Here is a 14,059-nt window from a genome sequence, read left to right as displayed (position 1 = left end):
GCATAACTTTGTACACAGCCCATACATGAATAGCACTAATCAGTGACTTATTAGTTTTCCAGTGATATCTTAAATGCCACTGTTTGGGTATATATCATGACAACAGTGTGTTAGGTGTAGTGAGTGCATCAGGCCAGACAAGAATGGCTGACAAAGAACAGTGAACCACCAATGGGCCTCTGTGTCAAAGCAGTTTAGTGCACATCAGCATGGGTTTATGGATCTTGTCAAACTAATGGTATATTTTTTGGATGAGATTACAGTTTTGGTTGATCACCGTAACAGTGTTGATGTAATATATTTAGACGTCTCTAAGGCATTTGACATGGTATCGTACATTTCAATTAAAAAACTAGAACAATATAAAATAAACATGGCGCACATTAAATGCATTATAAATTGAGTAACTGATAGGTCTCAAAATGTAATTTTAAATGAGGAATTGTCATCACGTGGGTCTGTTTCAGTGGGGTCTTGCAGAGATAGGTTTTTGGCCCTACACTATTTAACACTTTTATCAATGATCTGGAAGAAAAGATAAAATCATCACTGATAACGTTTGCAGATGACACAAAAATTGGAGGAGTGGTAAATAATGAAGAGGACAGGTCGCTGATACAGAGCGATCTGGATCACATGGTAAGCAGGGCCCAAGCAAACTTTATGTTTTAATATGGCCAAATGTAAATGTACACATCTTGGAACAAAGACTTACAGGATGGGGGACGCTATCCTAGGAAGCAGGGACTCTCAAACTATTTGGGGGTCGTGCTGGATAATCAGCTGAACATGAGCTCCCCGTGTGACGCTGTGGCAAAAAGAGTAAACGTGATCCTGGGCTGCATAAACAGAGGAATCTTGAGTAGGAACAGAGAGGTAATTTTACCTCTGGATTTGGTACCGGTGAGACTACTGCTGGAATCCTGTGTCCAGTTTTAATACCCAAAACTCAAGAAGGATGTTGATAAATTGGAGATGGTTCAGAGAAGAGCCACAAGAATGATTAAAGGATTGGAAAACCTGCCTTCTAGTGATAGACTCAGAGAGTTCAGTCTATTTAGCTTAACAAAAAGAAGGTTAAGGGCTGACTTGATTGCAGTGTATGAGTACCCACAAGGGGAACACATATGTAATAATGGGCTCTTCCATCTAGCAGAGAAAGGTATAACATGATCCAATGGCTTGTTGAAACTAGCCAAATTCAGACTGGAAATAAGGCATAGGCTTTTAACAATGAGAGTAATTAAACCTTTGTGATGTTTTATCAAGGGCCATGGTGGATTCCCCATCACTAAGAATTTTAAAATCAAGAATGATAGTTTTCTAAAAGTTCTGCTCTAGGAATGATTGTGGAGACATTCTCTGGCCCGAATTATACAGGAGATCAGACTAGATGATCACAAACGCCTTCTGGCCTGAGAATCAAGTCCTCTGTGAGCAACGACCCAATATTCCTGTAACACACACACTCACACTCTGCCTTAGTGCACAGTACGCAGGGAACAGGCACGTGACTGCTGTAGGTCAGAATCGAATATCTTCTCTTTGCTAATCGAAACCTTGTGTTCAGATGAGCTGTACTGGACACACCACCTACCCAGTGGGTTCTGCCTCATTGTCTGACTCAGGTCCCTCTGATAGGGCCACACCTGGATCTGCCATGGTAGGGCCTTGCCGATGAGACACACACAATGCTTGCCCTGGCCTGGTTCTCGTTGATGCCCCTGGACTTGACACCTTTGCTGACCAGGATTTTCTCAACCAATCCCTGGGTCCTGCTGCAGCAAGTGGGTCAGATCTCCAGTTGGGCTGGGACTCCAGTAGGGTTTCAGCCTGTCGTCGTGTAGGATGAAGCAGCTCTCACACCCAGGACAGGGGTTAGTTCATAGAGCACCTCTGGCACCTGTAACTTGGCACTCAACCCCCTCTTCCTTCTCTGATCCATGACCCAAACCAGCTCACCTTCCGGTATCTCTCAGCAGGCGCCCTTACATCGTAGTGGTCTCTCTGTCTCTGGGTGACCCTGCTCTGGTGGTGTTTTACTGCTGGGCTGACAGTGGGGAGGATGCGTGCCAACTGGGTCAGGTAGGCCGTGGCATTAGCAAACACTTCTGTCTGCCCCATCCAGCAATTCCACCAGGAGAGCAGTCCCATCCCCAAACATCTCCCTAGCTGATGTGTGCACCCTGTGGACGATTGCACAGTCCTAGGCTGTTCTGACATAGGAAATGAAGCTATCACAGCTCTGTTGGTTTTCAGTGACAAAGTGTATGGCTCAGATGCTGACTGTGGGTGGTAAGGGGCAGTGGGTCTGTCTTATCCCAAGTAGCTCACATGCCTCTCAGAATAACCGTGACTCAAAGTTTCGCCCTTGGTCAGCGTGCAAGGAGTGAGACGTGCCGAACTGGCAGACAAACACCTCAGCAACCATCTGTTCTTCTTGCTCAGGTAGTGGCTGGGCCTGTGCCCGGTTGGAGAAGGAGTCTGCAATAGTGAGGGTGGACCAATTACCAGTGACACTGGAGTCCCAGAACAACCATAGCTACCCTCCCTAGAGACTGGCTCAGCTGGGTGGGAACCATAGGTGTTGTGTGTGTAGGATGTGCTGTTTTATGGGCCCCCAGGTATCGGAAAATTTACCCAGCCCCTAACAGACTGTGCGATCGAGGTCTGTAGGCCTGACTTCAAACCCTTTGGGTAAGCTCCCCCAATCTTACTGCTATGTAACACCTTCAGAATCTCAGGCACCAATCCCCTGGGGACCACTAGTTGAATGGTCTGCACTTCCCGTCGATGCCTAACCAGTCGCCTTGCTCTAGGTGCAAGTCAGGCCAGGCTTCTCTGTATGTATGTACACCTGGGCCTGCCAAGACCTCTTCTGGAAGATCTAACAGCCTTGCTTCCTTCCAGCACCTTCACTGGGAAACTACTGGGTCTGTGGTTTGTCCCTCCTTCATCATTGTGGCTCTGCATTGGAGCCTCTGCCCCATTGCAGTGACCCTTCCTGCTGGTGTCACGGCTGCTGCTAGGCTGGCAGGTTTTCATTTCTCCATCCTGACCGCATGGCTGCCCCTGTCCAGGCTTGGTCTCTTGGCCAGGGCATCAGCATTCGTGTGCTCTTTCCTTGGACAGTGTTGGTACTGAGCTAGCTGCTCAAACTACGAGGCCAGTTGTCCTTGGGGTTCATGGAAATTACAGAATCTCTTGAGTGAAGGGTGATTCTGATTTAAGACCTTTCCCCAGGGGGAAGTGCTGGAAATGGTTGGTGCCAGCCGTTCATAATTGTGGAGTATTCTGTTTTTCCTTGTTCAGGGTCCTGCTGATGCCTGCAATTACTAGTTCCTTGTCTCCATATGGTTGAGCCAAAACAGCTCCAATGCTAACCTCACTAGCATCGGTGTCTAGGACAAACCATAGCTGGGGATCTGGGTAGGCCAGTATTGTTGAAGATATGAGTCTCTACTTTAGTTCCAGAATGGCTTCTTGGCCTGGGGTAGTCCACTCAAACATCTACCCCTTCTCTGCCAGCTTGGGTAGTGGCTGTGCAATTGTGGCAAAGTCAGCAATGAATCTCTGGTCGTATAAAGCCAAGCCAATGAACTCTGCATCTCAGTGACAGAACGTGGCACTGGCTAGGCTCAGATGGATTCTCCCTTTTCCAGGTCTCTCTCTATGCCATTCTTTGAGTCACACGCCTCCAGTAATCTACTTTATCACAGAAAAGTTGCATTTTCCTGGTTTCACTTTTAAGCTGGTTTCGCATAGCCTCTCCAGCTCAGCTCACAGCTTCTGCAGATGCTCCTCAAGCCACCTCACAGTGACCACATCATCAAGTTACACTAGGCAGGCCATGCCCTGCAGCCTCCCAGCATGACACCCATCAGCCTTTGGAACAGTCCAGGCAAAATACAGATGCCAAAAGGCAGAGTCCAAACTCAAAGAGGCCCTGTCTGGTGGTGCCATTTTCTGTCGGTCATCTTGGTGCACCTCTACTTGCCAGTAGTCTCCGGCCGGGTCCAGCATGCAGAACCAGCAGGCCTTTGACAGCCAGTAGCGTGACAGTTGTTTGCCCTATTCCCATGATCTTAAACTGAGCTTGGTTTGCAACCTGGAGTACCACACTGAAAGGTCTTAACTTCCTCCATTTCCTTGGGTGGCTCTTTGGCGTAATTGGAAACCTGTCCCTGGAACCTACCAGAATTGTAAGTGGGTGTCCATTGATCTCACTAGTGATGTAGCATTTGGGCCTGATCTCACTGGCAGCTGTTGTCTCTCATTGTGACCCTACAGGTCTGCAGATGGGGCCTGTCCCTTGGCTCCTGTCCTAGGTAGATGTCTTGCCTGCAGGTGTTACCCTGCTGTGGGCATTCCCACAGGAAGTGCCTGTGGTGCCAACCTCCAGCATCGTAGATCTGCCCAGGACCTCCTATGGGTACTTTCAGGGTCTTGCAAAGTTGTGCTGCTCCCTGCGTCCCTCCCTATCTCTCCCTCCACCCCTCACTGGTTCGTGCTGGATTACAGGGCTCCCTTTCTGTTAACGGCACGTGGCTTCACGCTCATGGCCTCAATTAGTTCTTGGAGGGCTGAGTCCCGTATCTTTCCTCTAGCTGTACTGTCTTCTAGTTCAGCCTTGCACACCGGTGCCCTCGGGGCTAGGCCCTGCTCTTCTGCAGCCTCTACGGCTAGTTCTAGCTCCACAGCAATCCTGATGGCCTCTTCCAGCCCATTTGGTTTCTCCTTACAAAGAACTATCCAGATTTCTCCCCCAGCTGCATGTCATAAGTTGGTCCCTGGCCAGTAAATCCTGCATTTGGTTGTCATAGTCCAGGATCACCTTGGTGGCCAGGTGCCAGAGGAAATAGCCAAAATTGCTGACAGATTCCCCTTTTTCTTGTCACCAGTTGTTGAAGGCTGCTCGGTTCCACTCAGGGTCTGTGGTCCGATGCAGAGGCCACTGTGGAACATCCTTGACAGAGGCACATTCCCCTGGGGTATCACAGGCCAGTCCATCAAACACTCCTGGGTTTTACTTTGGAGCAGCAGGCCAAGAAAATCCAGCTTGGCAACCTCTTCCCAGCTAGTTATTCGAGCAGCTTGTTCATAATGGTTGAGCCAGCTGGCCCAGCACTGACCATGCCTAGTATACGCTCTGGGGAAGAAGATGGGGCACCGCATCTCCCACTTGCACTGACCTTCCACTCTTGGGGCTCAGGGGAACATTTCAGTCATCAGGAGTGTTCATTTCTACTCACTAAGGAGATCTCATACCTAGGGCAACTGCCTCTTAACTCCTTGCCAACCAGATTCATAGATTCCAAGGCCAGAAGGGACCAGTGTGATCATCTCATCTGAACTCCTGTACAGCACAGGCCAGAGAACTACCCCCTGCCCCCGATAATTCCTATTTGAACTAGAGTTTGTCTTTTAAAACAAATCCAATGCTGATTTTAAAATCACCAGTGATGGAGCCTCTACCACAGCCCTTGGTAAGTTGTCCAAATGGTTAATTATCCTTAAAAATTTACACATTTCCAGTTTGCATTTGTCTAGCTTCAGCTTCCAGCAATTGGATCGTGTTAGACCTGTCTCTGCTAGATTGAAAAGCCCCTTATGAAATCTTTGTTCCCTATGTAGGTACTTATAGACTGAATCATAGAATATCAGGGTTGGAAGGGACCTCAGGAGGTCATCTAGTCCAACCCACTGCTCAAAGCAGGACCAATCCCAAATTAAGTCATCCCAGCCAGGGCTTTGTCAAGCCTGACCTTAAAAACTTCTAAGGAAGGAGATTCTACCACCTCCCTAGGTAACGCATTCCAGTGTTTCACCACCCTCCTAGTGAAAAAGTTTTTCCTAATATCCAACCCAAACCTCCCCTACTGCAACTTGAGACCATTACTCCTTGTCCTGTCCTCTTCTACCACTGAGAATAGTCTAGAACCATCTTCTTTGGAACCACCTCTCAGGTAGTTGAAAGCAGCTATCAAATCCCCCCTCATTCTTTTCTTCTGCAGACTAAACAATTCCAGTTCCCTCAGCCTCTCCTCATAAGTCATGTGTTCCAGTCCCCTAATCATTTTTGTTGCCCTTCGCTGGACTCTCTCCAATTTTTCCACATCCTTCTTGTAGTGTGGGGCCCAAAACTGGACACAGTACTCCAGATGAGGCCTCATCAATGTCGAATAGAGGGGAACGATCACGTCCCTCAATCTGCTGGCTATGCCCCTACGTATACATCCCAAAATGCCATTGGCCTTCTTGGCAACAAGGGCACACTGTTGACTCATATCCAGCTTCTCTTCCACTGTCACCCCTAGGTCCTTTTCCGCAGAAAAGGATCAAGTCACCCCTTAACCGTCTCTTTGCTGAGCTAAAGATTGCGCTCCTTATCACTATAAGGCACGGTACCTTTAATAATTCTTCTCTGAACCCTCTCCAATTTATCAACCTCCGTCTTGAACTGTGGGCACCAGGACTGGACGCAGTATCCCAGCAGCCATCAACAGAACCAAATAGAGGTAAAATAACCTCTCTAGCCCTCAGAATTCCCATATATACATCCAATGGCTGGCAACAGCTTCACTGGCTAACTGATAGGTCTCAAAATGTAATTGGCCACTACAACCCCCAACCCTTTTCAGAGTCGCTGCTTCCCAGGATAGCATCCCCCGCCTGTAAGTATGGCTGACAGTCTTTGTTCCTAGAAGTGTAAATTTAGATCTATTAAAATGCATATGTTTTGCTTATGCCCAAGCTTATCAAGAGTTCAGATCACTCTGAATCAGTGACCAGTCCTCTTCAGTATTTCCCACTTCCCCATTTTTTGTGTCCTCTGCAAACCTTATCAGTGGTGATTTTTGTTTTCTTCCAGGTCATGGATAAAAATGTTAAATAGCATAGGGCCAAAGAATCTAGTGGGACCCCCACTAGAAACACACCTGCTGGAAGATGATTCTCTGTTTCCAGTTACACTTTGAGACCCTTCCGTTAACCAGTTTATAATTCATTTAAGATGTGCCATGTTCATTTTGTATTCTAGTGTTTTTAATCAAAATGTTGTGTGGTACCAAGTGAAACATCTTACTAAGTCTAATTTTGTTACGTCAACACTATTACCTTCATCAACAAAACTTGTAATTTCATCAGAATGTATATCAAATGAGGGTGACAGGATCTATTTTCCATAAACTCATTAATTGGCTTTCATTGTACTACCCTCCTTTACTTCTTTATTAATCAAGTCTCATATCAGCCACTCCATTACCTTACTTGGGATAGGTGTCAGAGTGATAAGCCTATAATTACCCTGGTCATCAGGTTTCCCCTTTTTAAATATTGGTGTATTATTAGCTTTCTTCCAGTCTTCTGGAAGTTCCCCACTGTTTCAAGACTTACCAGAAATCAACATTAACGCTCCAGCGAGGGTTGCCCTCTGCACTCCATTGCTCTGGGCGCAGGCAGGGTTCCAGGCCAGGATCGGTCAGTGACGTATCTTGCTGGGGCCTCTCTGCACTGGCTCCCTGCCCAATCTCCGTTGCTTCCCCACAAATCCTGCCTCGACCTGCTCCTGGCTGCAAGGTCCATCAGTCACAGCCTGCTCTGAGCCCTCTCCCTGATGGTTACCAAGCGCCTTGCCGCCTGGCTGTTCCTGGCTTCCAAGCTACCACCACGTCCCCGACTGCAATGTTTCTTTTTGGATCAAGGCCTTCCACAGAATTTCTGCTCCCTCACCTGGGACAGGGATGTGCCTCCATGTCTCTCCCCCGCCCCAAGTGGGTAGATGGGGATGGTAGGCCCCTGCTTAGCAGACTCATTGCACCTATATTCTCCCTTGGTTTAACCCATCCCTCCTTGCTGTGCCATGACTAATTCCTCTCCATTCTTGCAGATGTTTAGACTCACCCCCTCAATCTCCTAGCTCAGCTAGAGCTTTTCATTCTTCCCTCGGAAATCAAGCCCTCCAGCTCATCTCTAAGTTCCCTCCATGTGCCTGAGCACAACTTAGCCAAGTGAATTTTGTTTCTAATAAACTTGCTGATTCATAAATTACTGTCTGGGCAGAACACCTCTATAATTACAGAAGCAAATGGCATGTTCTTGTCCAGTCTGAAGGCAGCATGCTTTGGTTTCTCTTTAAAGGGCTCGATTGTGCACTAGTGAAAGATGACCCCGTGTATTTTCAGCACTCTGCAGTGCTTGCCGAGTTAGACACAAGAAAACAGACGTTCAGCCTGAATTCAAAATAAACCCAAACAGTAAAATCCCCACGGGCTGGAGAGCATGCATCGAGCTCCTCCTACCAACCTGCGAAGAACAGAGCACAACATGGCTGCCGGTCTCTGCAGGCGGCAGAGTCTGAGTACTTTCAAGGTGCGGTGCACGGAAAAGAAGCCAGTCACTGAGAACTGCAGCAGGGTGAAGAACGGCGACTCGCTGGAGCTCCTGTGCTGCGGCTGAGGTTCAGGGAATGAGAACGAACAGCTCAGCAATGACCTGACAGGCTTGCAGCGAACTGGTCCCCCCCCCGTACCCGCTACGCTGGGGCAAGATGAGCCAGAGAGGGTCACACACTGAGGCAGAGGCAGCTGGGCCTGACTTCCCCATCCTGTGCGGTGGTCCCTGCAGCCATCACTGCCTCATCCCCGTTATCTGTCTTCCAGAGTGCTGCCATCGGACCTTTTCTTGCCATTGATCCCTTCGAGGGGGGGGCCAGAGGTCGATTTTTCCTGCCTTGTTCAACTCTTCACTCTCAGTCTCTGGGAGCATTCATGGAAGCAAAGCCAGGGGAGTTCTACTTTTGAAACCCAGTGGAATGCCCAGAATATGAAGATTGCTTCTCTTTGGCTTGTTTTCCAGGCCCTCCGGTTTCTCCCATGCTCTGATTCGGGGAAGCGGTTTCCCTTGTAGCTCCTTTGTTGCAGTGATTCATTTCCCTGAATGTGAGGTTTGAGATTTGAATCAAACCCAAGGAGGGACTGGCTGGTGAGAAGCTGTTCTGCCAGGAAGCCCCTCAGCCATGTTCCCTTTCTCCGATTCAGAGATTTTAAGGCTGGAAGGGACCATTCTCCATCCCTGACCATTTTTAAATCCAGACTGGCTGTTTTTCGAACCGATCTGCTCTAGGGGTTATTTGGGAGCAGTTCTCCGGCCTGTGCTACGCAGGAGGTCAGACTAGATGAGCACAATGGACCTTTTTGGCCTTGGAATCTACCCACCTATGATCTAGTTTCACTTTCTGCATCACCCCAGCCAGAGAATGTCACCAAGTGACCCCTGCACGGAGCCTGGACCATCTGGTTGAGTTAGAGAGCATCTTGTAAGACAAGCAGGCTGGGTTTAAAAACTGCAAGAGATGGGGAAAACTGCACTCTAGGGAAGCTGTTTCAATGATTACTCACTCTCACCATTAAAAAAACCTGAACTTTATTTCTAGTCTGGATGTTTAGATTCAGCTTCCAGCCATTAGATCTTGTTATACCTTTGTCCCCATCATCAGACAGCTTTTCCCTGTTTAGATATATACATAGACCATGATAAAGGCAACTTTTAACCTTTTCTTGGCTTAATTAGAGAGGCTGAGCACCTTTAGTGTCTCCCTGAAAGGCACCTGTTCCAGCCCATGAATCATTCTTGTTGCTCTTTCCTGAACCCTTTCCAGTTTGACTTTTATCTTTTTGAAGTGCGGACACCATAACTAGACAGTGTTCCAGTACCAATCTCACCAATGCCATACACAGCAGGAATAGAATCGCCCGACTCCAACACAATGTCCCCCTTGCCCGGTATACATCAAGACCTGTGTCTATACTCTGGCTCTAGGTCTTGCTCATTAGGGAACTGCTTGGTTTTTGGATTTTTTTTTTTTTGAAAAATTAATAAATAACCTTTTTAAAAAGATTCACAGAAGTTGGTGGGTACCTGGGGAAGGGAAGCGGCTAAACATTAACCTAGCACATAATCCCATGGACATGAACATAAAAGCGACCGTACTGGGTCAGACCAAAGGCCCATCTAGCCCAGTAGCCTGTCTTCCGACCATGGCCAGTGCCAGGTGCCCCAGAGGGAATGAACAGAACAGGGAATGATCTAGTGATCCATCCCCTGTTGCCCATTCCCGGTCTCTGGCAAACAGAAATCCTGTCTCTTCACAGCTACGCGAGAGTCCGCCTTTGTCCACGCCATTGCTTCAGCCGGCGTGGCCTTCGCTGTCACCCGCTCCTGTGCCGAGGGCACCTCCACCATCTGCGGCTGCGACTCACACCACAAGGGACCCCCAGGCGATGGCTGGAAATGGGGGGGCTGCAGTGAGGATGCTGATTTTGGCGTTCTGGTTTCCCGGGAGTTTGCAGATGCCCGAGAGAACCGTCCGGATGCCCGATCAGCCATGAACAGACACAATAATGAAGCAGGCAGAACGGTGAGTGCCTTCCCCACCCCACCCCACCCTCCTCTGCCACAAAACTGGCACATACTGTAGTCCCCTAGCATTTGCAGATGGCCTGATTCAACTCTCACTAAGGCAATGGAAAGACTCCTATTGATTTTAGCAGAAGGCGGACCAGGCCCTGGCTGCACTTACAGCCACGAATGAACCCTGCCAGGCACGCAGCCCTAGTGTAACAGCCAAGCCTCTCCACGTACTGACCCAGCGTCTCTCTTTGTTCAGGCTGGGGCAGATTAAAACCAGGGTGGTAACACACTTGGCACAGCTCGCCACCCGAAACCCATTCCCTACTCCACTGACGCACCCATGCTCCTAGATGACAGCCTTCCACTAAGCGTTGGCCACAGTAGCAGATAAGATGCAAGGGACCTTATTAACTCCTAAGATAGCAACTGAAAGACTAACATGTGAAGCACAGTGATCTCCAGCTTGTATACTTTCCATGCTCCCCATTTTGGCAGGGGGTTGTGGTGTAGGGAGTGGGAGGGGGAAGCCAGGGTTTGCAGCTCTTCACTTGCAGGAGAAATCCAGATTAAGATATAACTTGCTACAAACTAAGAATTCTAAACAGATATTTTGTGAGTATCTTCAACTAGTGAATAACTGCACTCTCTTTGCAGGCCCTTTTCAAATAGGCAACATGACTCAAATATGTTCCTATTGCAAAGCTGTGATTAGAATTCATGCTTCCTGCCTCCCACTCTGTGCCTTAAGTCCAAACCCTTGCTCCTTGATGCAGCCTTGTGCAGTGATGGTTCCATGGTCTCAGCAATATTGCAGAGGGCATTTAGAAATCAGAAAATTAGAAAGCTGGGAGGTATTGCTAATTTAGAGAAGGACAGGGATCTGGATGACCTTGTAAACTGGAGTAATAGTAATAGGATGAAATTTAATAGTGAGAAGTGTAAGGTCATGCATTTAGGGATTAATAACAAGAATTTTAGTTATAAGGTGGGGACGCATCAATTAGAAGTAACGGAGGAGGAGAAGGACCTTGGAGTATTGGTTGATCACAGGAAGACTATGAGCCGCCAATGTGATATGGCCGTGAAAAAAGCTAATGCGGTCTTGGGATGCACCAGGCGAGGTATTTCCAGTAGGGATAAGGAGGTGTTAGTACCGTTATACAAGGCGCTGGTGAGACCTCACCTGGAATACTGTGTGCAGTTCTGGTCTCCCATGTTTAAGAAGGATGAATTCAACCTGGAACAGGTACAGAGAAGGGCTACTAGGATGATCCGAGGAATGGAAAACTTGTCTTATGAAAGGAGACTCAAAAAGTTTGGCTTGTTTAGCCTAACCAAAAGAAGGTTGAGGGCAGATATGATTGCTCTCTGTAAATATATCAGAGGGATAAATACCGGAGAGGGAGAGGAATTATTTAAGCTCAGTACCAATGTGGACACAAGAACAAATGGATATAAACTGGCCACGAGGAAGTTTAGACTTGAAATTAGATGAAGGTTTCTAACCATCAGAGGAGTGAAGTTTTGGAATAGCCTTCCCAGGGAAGCAGTGGGGGCAAAAGATCTATCTGGCTTTAAGATTAAACTCGATAAGTTTATGGAGGAGATGGTATGATGGGATAACATGGTTTTGGTAGTTAAATATTCATGGTAAATAGGCCCAATGCCCTGTGATGGGATATTAGATGGGGTGGGATCTGAGTTACTCAGGAAAGAATTTTCTGCAATATCTGGCTGGTGAATCTTGCCCATATGCTCAGGGTTTAGCTGATCGCCATATTTGGGGTCGGGAAGGAATTTTCCTCCAGGGCAGATTGGAAGAGGCCCTGGAGGTTTTTCGCCTTCCTCTGTAGCATGGGGCACGGGTCACTTGCTGGAGGATTCTCTGCTCCTTGAAGTCTTTAAACCACCATTTGAGGACTTCAATAGCTCAGACATAGGTGAGAGGTTTATCGCAGGAGTGGGTGGGTGAAATTCTGTGGCCTGAGTTGTGCAGGAGGTCAGACTAGATGATCATAATGGTCCCTTCTGACCTTAGTATCTATGAATCTATGAATCAGACGTGTGCAGGTTTCAGTCCAGGCTCAGATGAGAGTTGGGCTAAATCCATGCAACCTCAAAAGAGCAATCTGAAACCAAGCGGGTGGGGCTTGAGCTTCCAGGCTGACTGTCTACTTATTGTCTTCTGGACAGACGATTCTGGATCACATGCACCTGAAGTGTAAGTGTCACGGCCTCTCAGGAAGCTGTGAGGTGAAGACCTGCTGGTGGGCACAGCCAGACTTTCGGGCAATTGGTGACTACCTGAAGGACAAGTACGACAGCGCCTCTGAGATGGTGGTGGAGAAGCACCGTGAGTCCCGGGGCTGGGTGGAAACCCTAAGGGCCAAGTACGCCCTCTTCAAGCCCCCAACCGAGCGAGACCTGGTGTACTATGAGAATTCCCCCAATTTCTGCGAGCCCAACCCCGAGACCGGCTCCTTCGGGACCAGGGACAGAACATGCAACGTCACCTCCCACGGGATCGACGGATGCGCCTTGCTGTGCTGTGGGCGTGGCCACAACACCAGGACGGAGAAGCGGAAGGAGAAATGCCACTGCCTCTTCCACTGGTGCTGCTACGTGCGCTGCCAGGAATGCCTCCGCGCCTACGACGTCCACACCTGCAAGTAGCGACCGGAGGGGGTGGTAGGCCAGAGCAGGGGGCCAGTGTCTCCTTGAACCGGGGAGCATCGTTCCTCACACAGCGGCCTCATGCATCACAGGATGGCGCCCAAGACCACAATGTACCCGATAAGCTGTGCCGTGAGGTATATCAAGGCAGGCGTTCCCTTCGTGAATCCCACCGCCAAACGGAGCAAGCTGGAGTCTAGCTCCTGTACGAGACTCCGCCGTGGGCTCTCCACACCTCATCTACGTCTCCCAGGCGAGAAGAAGGCAGCTCAGTGGCGGAGACATTCCACACCCACTTTAGGTCACATAGTTACTGATTTTTCGCTAGTTCCACTCTGTTTGACCAGCGTCAGCATGGCAGGCAATCTGCTCTGGCAAGGGAGGGGGACACAGGTCAGGACTGAGGTGTATTGGAAGAGGGGTGTAACGGACTCACACCTGGGAACACATGGGGTGTGTCAGGTCGAGATAGAAGTGCATTGGCACAGCAGCTGTGCAGGGTTGGTTTAACTTTTAACACCGGGTTTAAGCAGAAATGGATTTAACAGTGTGAAACACAGGAACTGTAGACTTCCTCCTTTCCCCTTAAGGAACTCCTGCCCTGCTGCCACTCTCAGAGCCGAGCATGGCCAGCAATGGTTTCATCACAACCACGCCTTCCCCAGCAAGTCTCTAGCTCTCGCTTGGTCTGGTGGGTTCTCCAGCTATTTCCCTAGCAGCTGCTTCTCCGGCTGGCCACTACCACAGCCCCTGGTGCCATTCCTGTCTCCACTGCTAGTGTATGCAAACACCGGCGGGCTTTCCCTTACCACACCCAGCCTCGCCGCTCCCCACCCGACTCCACCACTTGTAGGGACGTTCCTAATACGTCAAGTACCTGACTTGAAACAAAATTCCTTGCTTTTTTAATCAAGAAAAAAAGGTATTTAATAAATAAATAGCACATTTATTGCCTTGTAATTATTTTTTCTGTAGC

General features: G+C 48.6%; 1 protein-coding gene across 1 annotated transcript in view; it reads left to right on the top strand.

Annotated features, from left to right (window-relative positions):
- Positions 1–14,059, top strand: part of WNT3 (Wnt family member 3) — an 86,698-nt gene extending 72,639 nt beyond the window's left edge. Inside the window, exons 3-4 of the mRNA XM_074940778.1 lie at positions 10,152–10,417; positions 12,604–14,059. Coding sequence (XP_074796879.1) covers positions 10,152–10,417; positions 12,604–13,083 — 746 coding nt within the window. The 3' untranslated portion in view covers positions 13,084–14,059. The remainder of the gene's footprint in view (positions 1–10,151; positions 10,418–12,603) is intronic.

This window comes from Natator depressus, chromosome 27 (assembly GCF_965152275.1).
Source record: "Natator depressus isolate rNatDep1 chromosome 27, rNatDep2.hap1, whole genome shotgun sequence".
In the NCBI taxonomy this organism is placed as follows: Eukaryota; Metazoa; Chordata; order Testudines; family Cheloniidae; genus Natator; species Natator depressus.
Note: the sequence above shows the minus strand (reverse complement) of the source record. Positions and strands in the feature narration are given on the sequence as shown.